Source organism: Seriola lalandi, unplaced genomic scaffold, assembly GCF_002814215.2.
Source record: "Seriola lalandi dorsalis isolate HSWRI2012SDOR001 ecotype SW California unplaced genomic scaffold, Sedor1 jcf7180002054561, whole genome shotgun sequence".
Taxonomy (NCBI): domain Eukaryota; kingdom Metazoa; phylum Chordata; class Actinopteri; order Carangiformes; family Carangidae; genus Seriola; species Seriola lalandi.
In genome coordinates, this window is record NW_019525114.1 from 1,204,740 (window position 1) to 1,224,256 (window position 19,517).

At 40.2% G+C, this 19,517-nt stretch overlaps 2 protein-coding genes across 2 annotated transcripts; one reads left to right on the forward strand and one right to left on the reverse strand.

The window, feature by feature from the left end:
- Positions 1 to 2,278: 2,278 nt before the first annotated feature.
- slc25a55a (solute carrier family 25 member 55a) lies at positions 2,279 to 7,695 on the forward strand. The gene is made up of 10 exons (XM_023416200.2): positions 2,279 to 2,425; positions 2,986 to 3,100; positions 3,307 to 3,432; positions 3,901 to 3,956; positions 5,253 to 5,343; positions 5,434 to 5,552; positions 5,675 to 5,870; positions 5,965 to 6,119; positions 6,206 to 6,281; positions 6,385 to 7,695. Exons 2-10 carry the CDS (start codon positions 3,081 to 3,083, stop codon positions 6,542 to 6,544), a joined length of 999 nt encoding a protein of 332 aa, XP_023271968.1. The 5' UTR covers positions 2,279 to 2,425; positions 2,986 to 3,080; the 3' UTR covers positions 6,545 to 7,695.
- Positions 7,696 to 8,008: 313 nt separating this feature from the next.
- On the reverse strand, positions 8,009 to 18,749 carry tspan2a (tetraspanin 2a). Its single transcript, XM_023416207.2, has 8 exons — positions 18,493 to 18,749; positions 15,539 to 15,641; positions 11,473 to 11,570; positions 10,406 to 10,480; positions 10,212 to 10,301; positions 10,051 to 10,122; positions 9,806 to 9,889; positions 8,009 to 9,626 (listed from the first exon to the last, which is right to left on the reverse strand). Exons 1-8 carry the CDS (start codon positions 18,559 to 18,561, stop codon positions 9,561 to 9,563), a joined length of 657 nt encoding a protein of 218 aa, XP_023271975.1. The 5' UTR covers positions 18,562 to 18,749; the 3' UTR covers positions 8,009 to 9,560.
- Positions 18,750 to 19,517: the final 768 nt, after the last annotated feature.

A 19,517-nucleotide genomic window follows, 5' to 3' on the forward strand; every position in this document is an offset into this window, starting at 1 on the left:
TGTCTCGACAAATATTAGATGGATTGCAATGAAAATTGGTTCAAATATTCATGTTAGCCTTGAGTTGAACTGTAATTGCTTCGGCTAATAGCTCCCTCACCTTTCCTCTAGCACGATCCTCAGGTTAACATCTTAATTTGACTGGTGCTTTTGTTTTATGACCAAGTACCTGCAAAACTAATGACATTCCCATCATCCACAGCTGTAGTTCACGTTCACTGCAAATTAGTAAACAATAAAAAAGTCAAGATGCTAAACTAAGATGTGTTAGCATTTAGTTCACAGATCCACTGTGCCAAAGTACATCATACAACATTTCTGCTGGACCCTCTAAATGGGTATTGGTACTGCTGTAACAAATTTACATTATGACCACTTATACCTTTTATAATTTTGTTTGTTGCAGTTCACTATAATTGCTAGATTACATATGCAAAAGAGAACATAGACATACTGTCAAAAAGATACAGTACAGTAAATAAAATGTAACATTCATTATAACACATACAGCAGTTCCAATTTCAATGTGGCTTTATTCATATATATAAAACAGACAAACCATTTATCATGTCACTTATAGCCTATTAGATCCTGAACATCTACAAAATTGTGCAAAAACATTCTTTCTGTCCAACCCCTGGAGAATTCATCTGAATTATTGTTCTTCGTTTGGTGTCAGCAAGGTTTATGATGAATGCTAATATGATCCTTGATTATCTGATTCCTCTTTGGGCTTCACCTATTCTTAAGTGGATAACTAAATGTTAGTAAAAGGAACAGTGACCTAAATAGGATAGAATACAATGTTGATGTAAGTATGAGATGCCACCTATGCCATAGCTGCACTTGCAGATCATATGTCCTATTTGCGGTTACATAACCTTTCATCGTCAGGTATGGAGCAGCAGTAAAAGACAGGTTCCTAATTCCTTGGAATGTGCCCATACCTTTAAAAGATGAACTAGTTGTAATGCTAACAGGATCCATCATGCCTGAAGCATCTGCCCTGTATTTTTCCATGTCATGCAGCTACTTGGTGCTGTGATCACCTGTCATTGAAACCCATTCAGTCGAATATAGCACATGATCTGACTAGACCCTGGAAAAATCTCTTTTGAGAAATTCAATAGGCTACCTTTTGTTCTTGACTTAACCTAGACAAGCGATACAGCATGCTTTACCACATAAGGTGGATGCACTGAGCATGAAGTCTCCTCTTCAATGAAATCCTGCTTTATATGCATGAATTGGCAAGATCACACAAGTGAGTACCTGCCCAGCAGATACAGTTACAGTTCAGAATAAGAAGTGACTTGCTCAAGAGACACCTTAACAATGGGTAATGAGAGAGGGGTGAAACTCATCAGCTTCCTCAACCACATTTATCCTGCTGAGCGATGGACTGGAAGAAACAGGACCAGTACTGAAAGAAGTCCTCAGATGCCTTCCTTAAATTAAAGTAGCAATAACACAATTTAAAATACTGTAAAAGTCCTGCATTAAAACGATATGGGGGAAAGTATGGGATTATTATCAGTATCAGAATCAAAAGTAAATGTAGGCCTACTTACAATGCAGTAAAGCAGCCCCTATCAAAGTTACATATTTTAATAGTGTTTATGCATTAAGAAGTTTTTTTGTTGCAAGAGGTCAAACTAGCCAATTTTAATTATGTGGTATACTATAAAAAAGGAAAAATATTTCAGTCTGATATGTGTAAAAGTGCAAGGTAGCCCTAATGCAAGATAATGCAAGTACCTCAAAATTGTGCTTGTATTTACTAATGTATTTTGTTACTTTCCACTACTGGGATTAACTTTTGAGCACCTGAATAGGATAGAAAAGACTAGAAGAGAACACAATAGAATGATGTCACTCCACCGGGGGAATCAATGGGCTTACCAGAGTGAACTTAATGCTGTAATGATCTTAGCTCAGCGCCAAGATCATATTAAGCTTAAGATCCTTTTGGGAAACGGTGTCTTTACCGCTTCACAGATCTTTGACAAATCTCTCCGAGGAAAAACCAAATTTGAATGTCTAACCTTTTGCACTGGTACCCACATTCTTTAACTTTAAACCATATTTGAAAGAAAGGCTGGCCGAACAATGGTTTCTTTCAATTTTCACACTTCACCATCTTTGTAGCTGTGTGATTGGTGGAACAGTTTGAGTGATCTGTGTTGCCCTCTAATGAAAAAAGGAGAAGTCTAAAGATAGCCAATCAAGTGCCGGTATGCAAATTATCTAAATGCTGATTGGTTGTAATTCACCGGTAATGTGGATGTGGGCGGACAGTACCCGCCCCCTCGGTTAAAACTGAGTGGAAATTTCCTCTCTCCTCTCACAGTTTGCAGACACTACCGGTTCATCGCACGAAAGCGGAAACTAATAGCCAGAAAACAACCTGAAAGACAATCTTTTGGTGAGTTAAAGTTTTTAAATTATATATTAATAATATTGTACTTGTTTTAACGTCATGAAGCTGCTCGGGATAACCAACTTGGTCGTTTTTAAGGGCGGTAATGTTCTGAATGGTTATCTATGTGACGCGGCCTGCTAGCTTAACCAACCGTGTGTGAATCAGAAAGACAGCGAGTAGCTGTTGCGAGACAAGGCTATTTACAAATCTTTTTTTTATTATTTTTTACGGAAGACAATTGCTGCATCAATGCACGACGTCCCTCTAAATTTCACTTTCAACATGTCTTTCAACATACTTTGTGTATTCGGCTGTAGATCAGCATCGACAATGTATGAAAGGCGGTAATGCCCATGTATGGTGTTCCGGTATGTCAACTACAACACGCCCACGGGTTGTACTACTCATGTTGAAAGTAGCAGAGCTGCTACATCATTGTCCCGTGACTCTGAGCTACTACATAAGCCTCTGCAGTGGGTGGAGTCTGTGTGTATATATTCTTCAGAACTCTGCACCCTGCCCGTATATTCTAAGTAACCGACTCCTTTCTTATCTCTGTCTAGGACTCTTATTTATTAATTTGACTGAAGAACACTTGGATCTACATCACTTCATTTCTACATCTTCTTAACTTATCGACACTTATTTCAAAGTCATCATGTCTCAGCAGCAGATCAGGTAAGTCTCATACAATCTCTCTCTTTTTTTTTTTTTTAAATATCATTGTAAACTGGCTTTGTGTTTTTGACTGTTGTTTTAACTAAACAAGATAAGACATCACTTTGGGCTATCACTGTTCAACAAATTATTAATTGAGAAAATAACTGTCTGATTGGTTCATAATGAAAACTAATTTGTGTCTCCTTTTTGTCATCTCCTTTCAGCCTCCCAGCCAAGCTCATTAATGGCGGTATTGCTGGCATCGTTGGGGTTACTTGTGTCTTCCCCATTGACTTGGCAAAGACCAGGTTACAGAATCAGAGACAAGGTCAGCAGGTCTACAAGAGCATGTGAGTATTTTTAGTTGCTGCTTACTACTGTTTACTGTTTTACACGACATACTAGGTAACACCGTAACACCAAATCTCTTAGCATTATACGTACTACGCCTGTGCATAATCCAGTATTATTCTTGCTAATCCCACAATTACACATGGAGGGCATCAGGATGAGTGTGTAAAATTAGGGAAAGTCTTGACTTGATGGACCATAGTGACTATTCATTCCTCTCATTCCTATCGAACGAGACTGTCCATATCTCTTAGACTGCCTTTGGAAGGCGAAAATCTGCTGCTCAGTTTATCAGCTCAGCATCTGTGTTTCCTTATAGCAGTCATTTTTTCCTCTTGTTGAACTTTGTGATAAATACCTTGCCTCAAATTCTTTTTAAAATAATTAAGCCTCTGAATTTTGCTTTTCAGTCAACTGGTCTTGTGTGGTTCACACCAATAATATTCCTTTGCTTTCTTGTTCTATAGGATGGACTGCCTTGTCAAGACAGTTCGATCAGAAGGCTACTTTGGCATGTACAGAGGTAAGACTTATACATGTCTGAATGTTAAGAACCAATAGTCTAGAACATGTAGAGGAGGATTAACTGTAGGTGAGGGTAAGATCTGTCTGTGGTGAGGTTGATATGATTACTGCTGGGTACTCCTAATCTTTACTTAGGGTTCAGATACAGAGTATGTTCAGTGTCTGGGATGCTTGATTTACTGAAAAATATGGTTATAAATTGGAATAAATTGTAAGGGAGAAGTAGCCAAAGCTGTTCTCATGCAAAGTGGATTTGTAGCTTTAAGCTGTGGTGTTTTTTTTTTTTTAATAATTTTAATAAGATACATGCAGTCAGTAGGAAAATTCATGTCCTGTCTTGATTTAGAAAAGTAAAATCTTGTGGACATAGTGTAATATAAAGAAAATGGAGACCTTTTAGTCTGAGTCTCTGCTTGTGTGAGGAATGCTGTTTGTTTGCATCTGTGTTTTTCATATTACAGACTTGGGTCCCCCTGGGATATTGAAGGCTAGCCGATAAGGCGCAGCCACGCTGGAGGCAAATCATTAAATGGTTCTTACAATATTGCTCTATTTAAAACTATAGGCACAAGTTTTTGTTTTGCCATCTATTTGTTCTGTAATTTGACTACCTTTCAATAACTTACTCGGCTGTCTCTTCACTGTCCTGTCAATTTTTTATTTATTTTTGTCGTGGATCCTCATTTTCTAGACTATGGATTGTGCTCTTTTAAGACTTTGGTTGATCTTGCAAATGTATCTGTGGTGAACTAATAAGATGTTTTGTTTGAGATGGTCCCACAGATTTGTTTTTAAGTTTGCCCAAAGTCAGTGCACACAGTACATAGCCTGGGGTTCTGTCTGTCCTTTCACTAACATCTCTGCATTTCTGTTGTTTACTGATTTTTAGCCTTTCTGTAGACATAACTTTTCTGAAAGTTTTCTCCACACAAAGTGGGCCCTGTTATTATAAACTGACTCACTGTACTTCATAAACTTTGTTTGCGTTGCATCTTCCTCTGATATTCATTACCCTCCTCGTTTCTTCTCCCATCTTGTTTTTTGCTTGTTTCTCAGTTTCCTTCTGAAACAGATGTTTTTAATATAATTTCTCTTGAAATAATCCCCCTCCATCATTATTACTGAAGCTACTGTAAATTGATAATTTGTCTTGTCTGTGTGTAGATTAGCTATACATTGGCCTAATAACAATCTGATGTTGTAATGATAGTGGCGGGGAATGTTTTTTGGTAGATAACTTAATAAGAATAAAGATTGAGACTTCTGTGCTAACTGTATGTCTTTTTTTCCTCAGGTGCTGCTGTAAATCTGACACTGGTCACCCCTGAGAAGGCCATCAAGCTGGCTGCTAATGACTTATTTCGCCACCACCTTGCCAAGGATGGGTGAGTAAAGGATCTTAGCTAATCATTTAATAGAAATACAGTGTCCTACTTCCTGAATATTTACTGAATATCTCTCTTACCTGTTAACAGAAAGGGGTTGACAGTGTTCAAAGAGATGCTGGCAGGTTGTGGTGCAGGCATGTGCCAGGTCATTGTCACTACCCCCATGGAAATGCTCAAGATCCAGCTACAGGATGCTGGCAGACTCAGTAAGAGGACTATAAGTTTCATATTTAATGTTATCGATTTTAGATCATTTACTTGACTCACCGTCAACATTAACCCCAGTGTTATTGAGTACATTAATATATATTTTGTCTTTCCCCCAAAGTGGCCCAGCAGCAAAAACCAGTCATGATGTCTCCCACCAAGCTTGTGGCCACTAACACCATGCTCAGCCGCTCTTACAACTCTGGCACTGTGGTGTCAGCACCGCGAGCTGTGTCAGCCACACAGATCGCAAAGGAACTGCTTCAAACCCAGGGAATCCAGGGGCTCTACAAAGGTCTAGGGGCAACACTAATGAGGTAAAAACTCTTGCTTTCTGGTGTGAACTTGTTAGACCTGTTACTTTGGATGAGAGTTTCAGTCTGAAATGACACTTTGCTTAATTTCTTTCAGGGATGTTCCCTTTTCTATTGTCTACTTCCCATTGTTTGCCAACCTGAACCGCCTGGGGAAACCCAGTCCCGAGGGGTCATCACCCTTCTATTGGGCTTTCCTCTCAGGCTGTGCAGCGGGATCAACTGCTGCAGTGGCTGTCAACCCCTGTGATGGTGAGGTTTGAGGAGAATGTCATTGATCTGTCGGGTTAGTGGCAGCTCTGGAGTGTTGTCTGAATTTTATTTGCTCTCTCTTCCAGTGGTGAAGACTAGACTGCAGTCACTGAACAAAGGGTCCAGTGAGGAGACTTACAATGGCGTTGTGGATTGTGTAAGGTAAGACAGTAGGAGTCATTCATTGTTACATAACTATCTTTCTTTTTTTTCTCTCCTTTGTGCTTGTGTATAAATAAACACACACAACTCTTTGTCTCCACAGTAAAATCATGCGGAAGGAGGGGCCTTCTGCCTTCCTGAAAGGTGCCGGCTGCCGGGCTCTGGTCATCGCCCCTCTGTTCGGTATTGCACAGGTTATGTACTTTGTTGGCGTTGGAGAATACATCCTTGACAACTCCCCGCTGAGCCTCCTGTCGGCATGAGACCATGTCAGTTTGCTGGCTATGCGTAGGACCTTCTGAGCATAAATGATGAAACAACTGGCAGCTAGATATCACCAGTTTACAGCATAAAAATTACACGAGGCTTGTTTGACAAAGTAAGGAAAGGCCTCGGGGTGTAAAGACCTATGATTTCATCTTGTGTGTGGTCTGACAGTTGTGTTGCACTGAAACACTTTTATGACTTATTCATCAGGCTGTGGCCAATGTTTGCTCAGCTGTTAGCCTTACTGTGTTGAGGGACTCAGAGTTGCAGTGTTATTCTTTCTTTGTCCTGAGACAGTCTTGTTCTGTTTCCCTCTGTGAGGGAGGGGAGCTCACTCCATCAAAGAGACAGACCTGTTTCTGTGTTTTCTTCCATGCTATCACTTTTCATATTATTATTATTATTATTATTATTATTATTATTTTATATGTGTGAGCTAGAGTTTTATTTTGAATTGCTGAATGCAATAGCTTGTAGTACTTTCTGTTTGTATGTTTTTCTTCCTTTTCCACTGCTGTCTCATGTTACAGAGCCTTCAAGTACAAGGAACAGGGAAAAAAGGCTTCAAATGGGAGAGACATAAGGGCCCAATTTACACAATTTATTGCAAAGGGATCTTTTATGTTTTTTTTTTTTTTGTTTTTTTTTTACATAAATCTTCAATAACTGTGAGTGTACATGTTTAATTTGACTGATCATGAACCTTCCTACTGACATGGGACCATACGGGTTGCCAAACCATTACCAGCGTCCTGTTATATACTTGATATTAACCCTACTGTTGTTTTGTAATCTATGAACCGCAGTCTTTGTATCTTAATATCTTGCAAAAACTTGAGATGCATTCATGCACATTATATATGTTATGTGTTTGTCACATAACCGCAGTTAAGAGATTCACTTATGCAATACAATTTCTCCCAAAAGATCATTTTTGGTCTATGCCTTAACACAGATGACTGGCATTTCTCTCTCTGAAGAAAACAATGCTCTTGACCAGAAAAAGCATTATTACTGTTACTGTGATCATGTGAAAAATGACTGTAACTATACTTGATGTGTTTGTGATGGCTTTTTGTACATACTGCATGTGTGTGTATATATATATATATATATATATATATATTACCAAAAAAACTTCAATTCACTCGTTCTGTGTTTGAATCACTGACTGAATCAGGAAACTATTATCAATCTACATGAAGGGGATGGACAAAATAACTAACGTTCCATGAAAGTTTTTTTAATTTATTTTTTATTAAACTACTACAGAGGAAGTCATAATTAACATCTACACATTGTGAACTATATTACATGTCTCTTCTACATATTTGAACAATTATGCTGCTTTGTCAGACACTTTAATACCTTAAACTGAAGCTAAGCTAATGACAGTGCAGCCCCTATATTAGGCAGGAACAAAAGCGTTTAATGTGCAGTGGAAAAGAAACCAGTCAGTATCATGCTTTAAATGATTTAGTAGGCAGTATAAAAAAAGAAATGATTACAGGTAATTATGTAGAAATTACAGTTGGAGAATAGCATATTGATACTCAAGTTAATTTAACATTTGACCTTTACAGGTTCATTCTTGACCTTGAACAGAAAACGATGAAAAACAAATATTCTCACCACAAGGTCACATTTGTCAAACAAATGGCATGTTAAAAGAATCCTGTGTGGCTGGGCCCTTTGTGGTCTATATGTATGTCACACTTGCGGTTTAGTTTCCTGAACTTGCTTGCCCTATTCATTTTTTAGCATGGTGGTGCCGTTCTACACGGCTGCCATTTCTCGTCAGTGAGTCTACACGGAGCGCTGACGTGTTCAGGAACCTCACCAACCACAAAATTTACATTCATGAAACAGTTTTGCTCTGCTGTCTTCTGACACCTTCTCCTGACTCCTTCCAAAAAGCAAAATCATGATTCAGACACTTCAAAGGCAGGGAACAGAGAACAGCCAAACATATCAATAAAAGCACCACAATATGTTTTTTTTATTATGTTTAACAGTACAACATAAGCTATATTATTCTATAATTCATATCTTATTGGCACACCAACAAGGTTTGCATCCACAATAATTCACACAAAATGCAAACTAGCTCACTGTTACAGTTCACACTTGCTCCAGAAGGGCGCAGGATGTGGTGTTATTCGTTACCTTTTACATGAATTTGGAAATTTACAGAGTGTCAGTTTATCATCAGACCTTCCTAACCCTTTGGGTTGATATCATGTCTACATTTCCTCTATTGTGCTTTAAAGTAGCAATACTTTAGAGTGGTGGCAGGGAGCAAGCACAGTCTTTACGTACGTCTTCAGAGATCACAAGAAAAAGATAAATAGTAGAGTAGCTGGATGCGTGACTAAATAGGCACGTAGAATTTACTCTGCAAAGGTAGGCTAGTCCTCAAAACATTTAAGCACACAGTATGATTGGCATTAGGCCTGTAAATGACATAAAAAGGACTACAAAGGGCACAGAATAAATAATGTTAACAGCAGATGCATAAAATAGGGGTCCATATTTACAGCACGTACTCCTCAGTCACAACATTCGTGTGTCAAAGAAGGCTTCATGTACTGTGTTGTGGCTACAGTGCAGCAGCAGCAGCAGCGCCGGCAGTGTAACGACAGGATGTTATAACCAGGGAATGTCACAGAGTCCTGCCAAAAGCTGAGCTTGTGTTATGGAAAATAGCGGAGAAAGAAATCGGTGTTTCAGTGGTGAAGGTGTGAACATAATGATGATCCAGCGTATCGTGTTGAGTGTGGCCCGTGGATAACTGGGAAGAGTGGGATGTATTGTGCTCTCTCTATTTGTGATATCCAGTGAAAACTCCCCGCCAGATCAGTCTGGACTGTGAGAAATGACATTGAAATGTAACTTTGGCGTTTCCCTTCCTCTGCAGACAGGTTGATTATGAAGGGCTCGGTGGGCCTGTAGTGGTCTGGAAGGTGGGGGCGGATGGATGGAGGAGGGGAAGGAGGGGGCGCCCAACTATATCTATATAACCTCCCTGCTGTTCCTGATGGCACAACACAGCACCATACTGAAGATCATTCCTATGACCTGAAATCACACACATTTTTTGGGACATGTTTAAGTATTTGTGGTACTTAATGTGAGGCTGTGTCAAGTACCACAAACCAGTGTAATCAACAACTTGAGGATAAGTAGTCTGAAATTGTCAAAAACTTTAATTATTTCTGTTTTATGAAGTTTAACTCAAAGATTTTTCAAATTCTCACCATTACACCTGCGATACCAATCCCAATGTATCCGATGATATGCAGCTTTTCATTGAGGAAGTCTGTTATTGCAGACAGACAGTCCTAAAAGAAATGAACAAACCATTCATACTGATAATTACAGACACGTAGACAATCCTGCCATGAATTAACAAAAAAGCCACATTGCAGCAAATCTTGTAATTGTGGCCAAGTGCTATACTGCCACCATGTGGGTGTAAAGTGCAAAGCAGACGTGGGTTTACCTTGGTGTCAGGTGGAGTGTCTGCACACAGCTCATTAGACAACTCGGACGTGGATCCTCCACAACAGTTCAACTGTGAAAGTAAAAAGTGAGAAGAGTGGAATTGTGACGCTAGTGGCATCAGCTGTGACAACTACAAGAACTATTGGAAGTTTTACTCACAGTTCTGTGGTAAATGAGAGCTATTGCAGTGCTGTTTGAATTGGTGTCAGCAATGGAGCTACTGTAAAACTTTTGGACTTCCTCAACAATCTGTTATTGAGAGAAGATCAAATGAAATAAATCATTTCACTTATGGTTCTGAAAACGTATTACAGTCACACATTCAATAAAAAATGAGGTAATTAAGTCTGTACCTGTTCCTTGTTTATGAATCCAAACACACCAGCAGAAATCTCTGCACCAAAGATTATCATAAGGCAAGCGAAGAACTGCAGAGCAGAATAGAGCTTTATTATTTCCTTCTAGCAAAGGGGTTGTCTTTAAATAAAAAGTAATGGACCAAGATTGCGACATTTAATAACAAAGGTCTGTTATTTCCTAATAATTTCCTAATATTGTGATTGAAAGTTCATTGTTGACCTTGGAAACAGCAGTTCACCAAACAGCTTTCTTGGAAAGAACATAATTTGTTACTGCTTATAGAAAGAATATGAATGTCTCTGAAAAAAGGCTCCATTTATGCAGCACCCCTCATTTAAAAGTGTGCCAAGTTTACATCATAAACAAAATAAAAAATAAAACCAACAAATGCAAAGTGACAATAAACTTTGCAGCAATAAATAATGAGGGATGATAAATGAATCTAAGATATCCAGTAAAAAGTCAAGATCATAGCTGTAATAAGCATAAACGTGTTTATTTAAACCAAAGTAAATGTTCAGCCATTATTCTTTTACTATTAGACACATTATTCTGCCTGCAGACAAATTTCACACTGTTTTCACCTGCTGTGCAGTGATTAAAAAAAAAAAATTTGGTTACACTTACAAGAAAACTGGAATGAATTCATTGGAAGTGCAACTCTAATTAGTACCAAACCACACATTGTAGCTTCACAGCTTTTTTTTAGGAAACTTACTGGAAATTATTCAGAAATTACAGACCTAAAAAGTAAAACAGTATCACTTAGAATTTATAGGGATTGTGCTACAGAACATTTATCTTTGAAATGCCCGTAAAGCTGTGGCTCTTTTCTGGCATGTCTCCCCTAGAGAGGCCGGAAAAAGTTCACATCCCTCACCCAACAATTCCTCATTAACAATGATGGGAGAAGCAAATTATTAAAAAAAGATCCATGTTGGCCTTTAGTGAAATAAAGGTCAGCACGATATCATCATCTTCATTAAACTTAGTTTCACTCCATGTTTGAACATGAATAACGGAGCCACAGGCGGCAGCACTGCTGAGTACTTGAACTCACCGACGCAAGGAGACACTGAGACTCACGTACGGCCCCAAAACAACCAAAGAACCCGACGATCATCATCAGGCCTCCTGCACCGAGAAGGATGTACACAGCTGGAGAGACAGAAAGACAGACAGATGAGCACTTTAAATTGTGTCACTCTGTAGAAATAAATGAGGAAATGACTAATCCACCAGTCGTGTAATGTTCCTGATAGAAGAAATTAAGCTTTAATAGACTAGAAGACAAGAATCTAATCACAGTGTGTTCGTGCTGTCACATGACTGCAGTTCACAGATCCAACTAAGGGTGGCAGCATTATGCAACTGCTCTCAGGTCTTTGTGTGAGAAGGATTTATAAAAGAACTGTTGTTGTGTTTGACTGCCAGCAGAAGTGTAGGTGGAAACGTCTTTAGTAGCCTAAAACCTCTGAATCGCCGCCCACATTTTACTCTGATTATCAGCCTACTCGTTGGAGTTGAGATGAAAGAAGTCTGAAACAAAAAGTCTCTAACATAAACCCCTGCCACTCTCTGATGTTTGGCTTATTGCTCCTTTGATCACTTTTAAATAGTTTTTTTGGTAATTTTGTCGTCACTTATAAATAAAATTTATACAGTTAATAATCCTGTTCAATTAGAATTGATGTATGAACCCAGAAAATGATTGATTTCAAGATGAATCATTGCTTGTTTAGACGGTTCCAACAACTGACACCACTGAAAATAAATACCTGCAGCAGCCATCTGTCTGTTCCCGTCAGTGTGTTGAACAAAACAAGATGCTGGCGAGCCGAGCTACAGATCTCTGGAAATCCTACCCATCTATGCTCCTCTCAGAGGCACGGGCAGACTCGTGTGCAGTATCACGATTAAATCTGAATTAAAGCCGAAGGAGCTGGGGAGTCTGTTGAGAAACAAGGCCTCCGGTTTACTCTTTTCATACATTAGTGTTACTTCCAATTACTCAGACTTTGTGCATTCGTGGTGCTGCCGATTAAAGCTGTAAACCAGATGCCATCTGTCTGGTAAAAAGGCAAATCAAATTTTCAGGGGTTTTGGTTGCTGCAAAGTTAGACTACATCCCTCACCATCCTAACCCTCTGTGAGCCGCTGGATGTCGTCACCTCCCCGGTCTGCTCCCCGGCTCCCAGCCCTCACTACTGAGCCCTTTAGACTGTAACTATACACCGGGCCGGCCCCTGAGGTCCATGCTAAGGGCCTAATCAGTGACATAGACAGCAACCGCTGCAGCAATTTAATTAATCCACATGGGGGGAATGCAAGCTGTTGTTTTGCTGCTGTTGAACAAAAGAGGAGGGTAAAGACGAAGGTGAATCCACTGCTGCGCTGAAGGGAGCTGGAAGCGAGGGATACGCCGCTTCAAAGCGGAGTGTCTGGGTTAGCAATGGAAAATATAATGTGCCAGGACAGCTTCTACTGTATATACAAAGTGTCTACACAGACCTGATCTTGGCTGCTGATATTTCCATCACTTTAATATGCTCTGTTTTACTGTGGCACTTCCTCTTAGTGAAACCACTGATATCCAGCAGACAACTGCCAACTGCACTTCCTCCTTGTTAAAGCTGTCGGCAGGAAGCTGGAGGCCGTACGAATTAGTGAGGGTAAACATCTCGTGAATATGCACATAATGGCTTTTTACTTGCTGGAACACAGAGCAACAAAGGTGACGGAATGGAAAGTGCATCACCCAAAGGAATGCTGCCACTTTGCCTGTTATGGTATCACGTCTGTTTAGTCTCTTTGCTAGAGGAGCGTGTAGACAGCCGAACTCCACCGTTCTGCTCAGGAAGCTAATGTAGATATTTATTTTGTTGCCAAGGCTCCTCTGTAAGATGATGGATCCTCTGCTGGATCGATCAGATGTACAGCAGATAAATTGATAACTTGCTCTCTGTAATCTCCTGCGGTCTGCTGTCGCCTAGAAATCCCCCACAAGTAAAAGTGCACAAAGTATAATGAGCAAAATCTATTTAAAGTATCTATAGTAGAAGTATCCACTTTCAGTGTTTAATTATAAACGATTGGATTATTGTTTGCATTAGTGAGTAAACAGCATTTTGAAGTTGTATATATATCAGTGCATCATTTGTTATAAAGCGATCAAATGTTTTGTGTGTAAAATCTTATATATAAGAATAGTTAATGATAATCTTGAGAAATAACTTTATTTGGCTTCTTGCTGAGAGTTAGATGAGAAGATTGATGCCACACTAACATGTCACAGCCAGCAGCTGGTTAGCTTAGCTTAGCATAAAGTTTGGGAGCAAGGAGGAAACCATTCGCCTGGCTCTGTCCAAAGGTCATGATCACATCTAAAGCCCACAAATCAACACGTTATATCTTTGTTCAGTCTGAACACAAACTGAAGTGTAAGAATGACACGTTGTGGTTTTATGTGGGATTCATGAGCCAGTCTTATTTCTTGGCTGGGAGCTACGGTTTCCTGTGAACCTCATAGTGACAACAAAACTTCAGGAAGTTACTTCACCTTGCCAAGAAATAGACCAGTAAAGGCAGTGGAGTGAAAAGGGCAATCATTGCCTCTGAAGTTTGGAGGAGCAGAAGTGTGGACTAGGAGAAAAACCGAAATACTCCAGAATTACTTACTGTAATAAAGAATGTGAGTAAATGTGACACTTAAAGAAGATGTGAGCCAAGTTGGACGTTATCTCAGAAGTTGAGATTTGCATGTCAGTTTAATCCAAACCGAACAGAAATGATCTCACATGCTGTACTTTGCATAAATATTTGACTCTGAGAGCATAAATGTGGTTTTATGCTTTTCTTCTTTGTAAACAAGGACCCACTGCATGATATAATAATGACTGCTACTAACGGGCAGACTCTTGTCACCTGCCCCACCCAACCTGTTACTCATGTCCTGAGGGAGACAGCCAGTTCCATGAAAGCACAGCCGAGAGCTGATGAAGTGAAGTCACCATTTTAGGTCATGGTGTAAATGGGAGTAACAAGAATAGGCTCCTTTCTAATCGTCTGCTCCTACGCACAGCGAGGGAGACAGGGCCTATTGTATGGAGTCCTGCAGCGCTACTACACACTCACGGGTGTTTGTCTCGTCTACTATATATTTTAACCATCCACTGTGTGTCTTATTGGGAGCTTTGCGAAGGGGCTCTTCATTCATTATCAGTCAAAAGCTCTTCAAGGATGTTTTCAAGCGCAGAGACAGAGACTCCATTAATCAGCTAAAGGCTCTGGTTTTTTGTCACCATTTGTGTACGTCTGATGGATCACCAATAAACCCATAAACCAGACCGCTAACACTAATGGCACTTTTCAATAATGATTTGACCTTTCTGCTTTCACTTCCCCTCCCGCACGCAGCACCATCAGTGCCCACTTTCGGGACAAAGGAACACGTCTGAGGATTTGAAATGGAAAACACTTTCCACTTAAACAGGCCCAATAACTGAGGATATAAACGATGACTGACGCCGCTCAGAGTTTCACTCATGCATTGTGCAGAGGAAGTGATGAAACAGAAGATAAAATGCGCCTGTTAAACGTTCATCGTTGTTCAGTAACAGCTGCGGCCCCTGAAAGGTTCTTCAGTTAAAATGGTGGTGAGGAATCCCCCCGGGAGGATAACAAGAGCTGATTATATCATGATCATTACGACGCACCATAAACCTTGATGCCATCAGGTCTGGTGTTGCCCTGTAGAGGAGACTCATTTGGGGGGCGTATATAAAATTTACACCTGAAAATGTAATTATCTTTTGTATATCACACTTTAAAGGAAATGAATCAGCACTATAGCATTCAAATTCTTCCATATAAATCAAATTGGAGCTGGATAAAGCCAGCTGACTTACTCCCTCTTTATAGTACTTAAATAGCTAACACCCACAAAGGCGTGGATCCCCACTGAACTGACACTATACATTTATTTAAATTACTTCACTAAATAAAGACTGTCCATCAAGACGGTTCATCGGAGAGAAAATAAAACTTCACTCAGATATCTCAGGTCACAGTTTATGATGCAGATGTAAGGTGAGGCGCGAGCGGAGCCTGCAGGAATTGTGACCTACCTATAAAGAAGGTGTCTGGGGCGCCATCGTCTGTCAAGAGCTCCACTGTTTCTGGGTCAAACCTGAGCCAGAGTCCCACAGCCAGCACCAACAAGCCTGACAGCTGAGGGATGAGGAATTATTAAACAACATTCATGTCATGCTCACACACTTTTGCAGAATAAACAATACACATTCTTTTTTAAAAACCTGTTTTTTCAGGCTTTAAGTGACACCTTTGTCATGTTTGCCCAGACATCACTCCACAGTTTAAAACATGTTTTTGTCTTTGGATCTTCAGCTGATTAAGATTCTACAGGTGGCACTGTTGTCCTTGTCTCATCTGAAAAGCGGCTCTTGATGCTCACTGCCCCCCCCCTCAGTTTACACAAACCAGTTTAAACAAACCAGAAATGTAGGCTCTCAAACAGATCGCAGGGTGCCTAATATTTCTGTTCAAAACTTTTACTTTTACTTTCACTTTAAGCCCACTATCCTCCCAGTATAAGATAATACCCCATTTACTAATCTCATTTTTCATGGTCATATGTTTGACTATAGACTAAAACAGGATCTCAGATGTGATGTGGCTAATGAGTTTGTCATTGCTCCCTGGGCAGTCTTTACCAGAAATAAACAATCAACTGAGACCAAGGTGTCACTGAGAAAGCTCATCCCTCTGACCTTCTACACACACCTATCACACATGATTTGGTTTAAACCACCACTGTTATATTTAATTAAAAGACAGACAAAGGGTTTTTAATACTAAATGTGTATAGGTCTGTTAGTGTGTAGTGCTGAAAGAAGAAAAAAAGGGTTTAAACCACCACTGTTATATTTAATTAAAAGACAGACAAAGGGTTTTTAATACTAAATGTGTATAGGTCTGTTAGTGTGTAGTGCTGAAAGAAGAAAAAAAGAAAAATACAACCCATATGTTGTTGTCTTACAGTGCTAGTATTGAGCTTTGGTAATCAAGTGTGAACTCTAAGAAACATATAAATCACATCTATAACCAAACCAGTTTGTCTGGTCTATGATGCTTTTCCTGGCTTGTTTTTTTCTGTTCATTCAGCCTGGAGAAGAGAAAGATCTGCTGTCAGTGAACTACAGGGAGAATAAAACCCACTGAAAAAAGGAACAGAACACTTTGTTTCCATATGGGCCATCAAAGTGTCACATCTGAACGCCAGCATCACCATCAGCATCAGTGGTCCATCTCCCATGGTGCATTTCAGCCACAGGCTGTGCCAGCCTCACAGTGCCTGGGTGATGTAACTCACAATGGCACTGGCTGCCTGCTTGTTTGGCTCGGCACCCCAAAATGACAGCGTACTGTACGCTCCTTTTGGCTCCGACCACAACAGCTCCGCTTTCACTCCCAAAACTGTTCAACAAAGAGGCCGCTGTCTGTTTCAGAGACACAAGTAATGGTCCAACAGAGCACAAACGAGTCAGTGCAGCCGCTCAGATCCATACGTACTGTATCATTTAGCAGTAAAACATCAGCTTCCAGTTGGCAGTTAGCAGCTGAAACGTTTAACTGATCAACAGAAAAATTGATCTGCCACTTTGACAATCAGTTAATCGCTGAAGTCATCTTTCAACCTATTGCCAAACATTATTCAGCTCCGGCTTGTCAGCTGTGAGCATCTGCTGCTTTTGTTTGTTTTATGTGATAGTAAGATGAAAATCTTTTGGTGTTGGACTGTTGTCAATTTTGCAAATTGTGATGAACATTTCTCACAATTTTTTATTTTATCGACTAGAAGATGAATCAAGGATTGTTATTTACAGCCCTGACAGCATCTTTCATTTACTGGTTTCATAAAAACTAATGTGTGTAATCTACCTGGGAGTTGCAAGATGCATTTGAGGGGTTGTTGAAACCTGAACAAGAGACTGCTGCACGAACCTGTCTACATTTTCACGCTTTTTAAAGCTTTTTCTTTGCGGATTACTGACTTTTTAAACTTCTTTGGGCCTCTTAAAATGATTCAAATAAGGCAATCTGAGAAGGAAGAATATCGTTTTGCTCTTCATTTGCATGTGTCCACAGTCTGGAAACCTGTGAGACGGCGTCACAAGTAGACAAACAGCACAGTAGCTTTGTTTTAGGAGCCAAAAAAGGTTCAAACCCACTTCTATAATCCACCTTTACCAAAAGTTAACACCCATCATCTAAACAGATAATAACAGGACAAGTCAATGCGCAGCAAACATGAAAGTGCAGCAGCCACATCTGCTGCAGCTGGAGCCACAGGTAACACTATCTGAGCTGATCTACAGAACCAAGACAAAATCTTCCATAATGCACCCAAAGCAGATTAACCCTGTGTGTGTGAAAAAAACCCAAAACACCCTGCACACACTCCCAGACCTGCAGGAGGAAAGTCACAGCACAATGCCACAATCAGGGGAGAGGATCTGAACGGTGGGTGTGTTGGAAAAGTACATTACATTACTCTATAAATCAAACCAGTGTTAAAGGTTGAGTGGCTTTCAGGCTCTTATTTGATTTACTCATTCATTATTAAAAAAAACATTTCATAGACAGAGGACGCTAAGAGCTGTAATGAGGCGTGATAATGGACTTAAACGAAACGAGGATGACTGATAGTAGAATTCAAATGGACAGTCTAGCGAAGGAGAATAGTGTGAAGCGGAGAGTGATATGAACAGAGCAGGTGGATAGAGGCAATCTGCACGGTCACATTATCAGCACCACTCCCCAGTTCAATGGTTAATTAAAAACCATATAATAATGTCAAATGGCTGGACAGACTGTTAACCTGCAGGATGTTGAGCAAGTAAACACTACAATAATAATGATACAATAATCACTTCAAATTAATAATAATAAATGAATGATAAACTGATTATAATAAGATAATCGGGCTGTTAAACATTAGGGTGATTTTAAAATAGCAAAGCCCTTGTTTCCATGCGAACCGTTGCTGGCGCGGACTTACCCAGAAGATGAAGTTGAAGATAAAAAGCAGATATTTCACACATTTCATCCCACCCTGCACTTTGCTCATGGTGTCACCTGACGTGTGGGTATCTCCGATCTAAATCCCTCTGAACGCTTTTGTCTTATAGATCCTCGCTTGGTTCCTTCAGCTGGACATCAACCCCATGCAATGACTCTAACCTGCACCGCTACACCATCCAAACACCAAAACATGCGCACAAGCTGCACGCAACGCAACGCACAACGCACAAGGCACAAGGCGGGCTGCCGCCGCTGTTGTTGTTGCACGCCGCTTTGCACCGCCCTTCTGTACGTGCGTGCGTGCGTGCGTGTGGACGCTGAGGTACCCAAGGTAGGGTTCAGGGACGAGCCGGGACCCCCAGAGGGAGGCTCCAGGATGTCCCTGGACAACGTACGGAAGAGGGTAATTTCAGCGTGTGATATCACTGCTTGTGTTTAGCCGTTATGTTAATGTTAATGTTATAGATCTAATTCCCCAAACTAGAGCCTCGTTTGATCACACTCTGTTTAATACACCTCATTTTTACAGGAAAAGCGTTTGTAGATGTGACTAAATACGAAATGATACAACAGCCTGTGTGAGTGGGAGATGTGAAACCAGTCTAGAAAACTGCCATCTGTTTGCAGTCCTTGTTTTGTGTGTGTGTGTGTGTGTGTGTGTGTGTGTGTGTGTGTGTGTGTGTGTGTGTGTGTGTGTGTGTGTGTGCTACTTTTGAGTAAATGTAGTGACTACAAACTGACGCCCCAGTTAGGACTTTCAAGGGTGTTAGACAAGTTTACAGTTTTATCAACTCTGTGATCATTCACTTCTCACCACACAGATGATGCTTTTATACACCTGCCTATCACTTGACATCCTGCCACTGATACCAGGGTTTATTATGGAAATATGGGATCTTGTTTACAGTATGCACCTGAAATACACCTGAGATATGACATGACTGTAAACTCCACTCAGGCTGCAAGAAACCAAAAACAAAGACATGACCTCAGCGTCCAAAG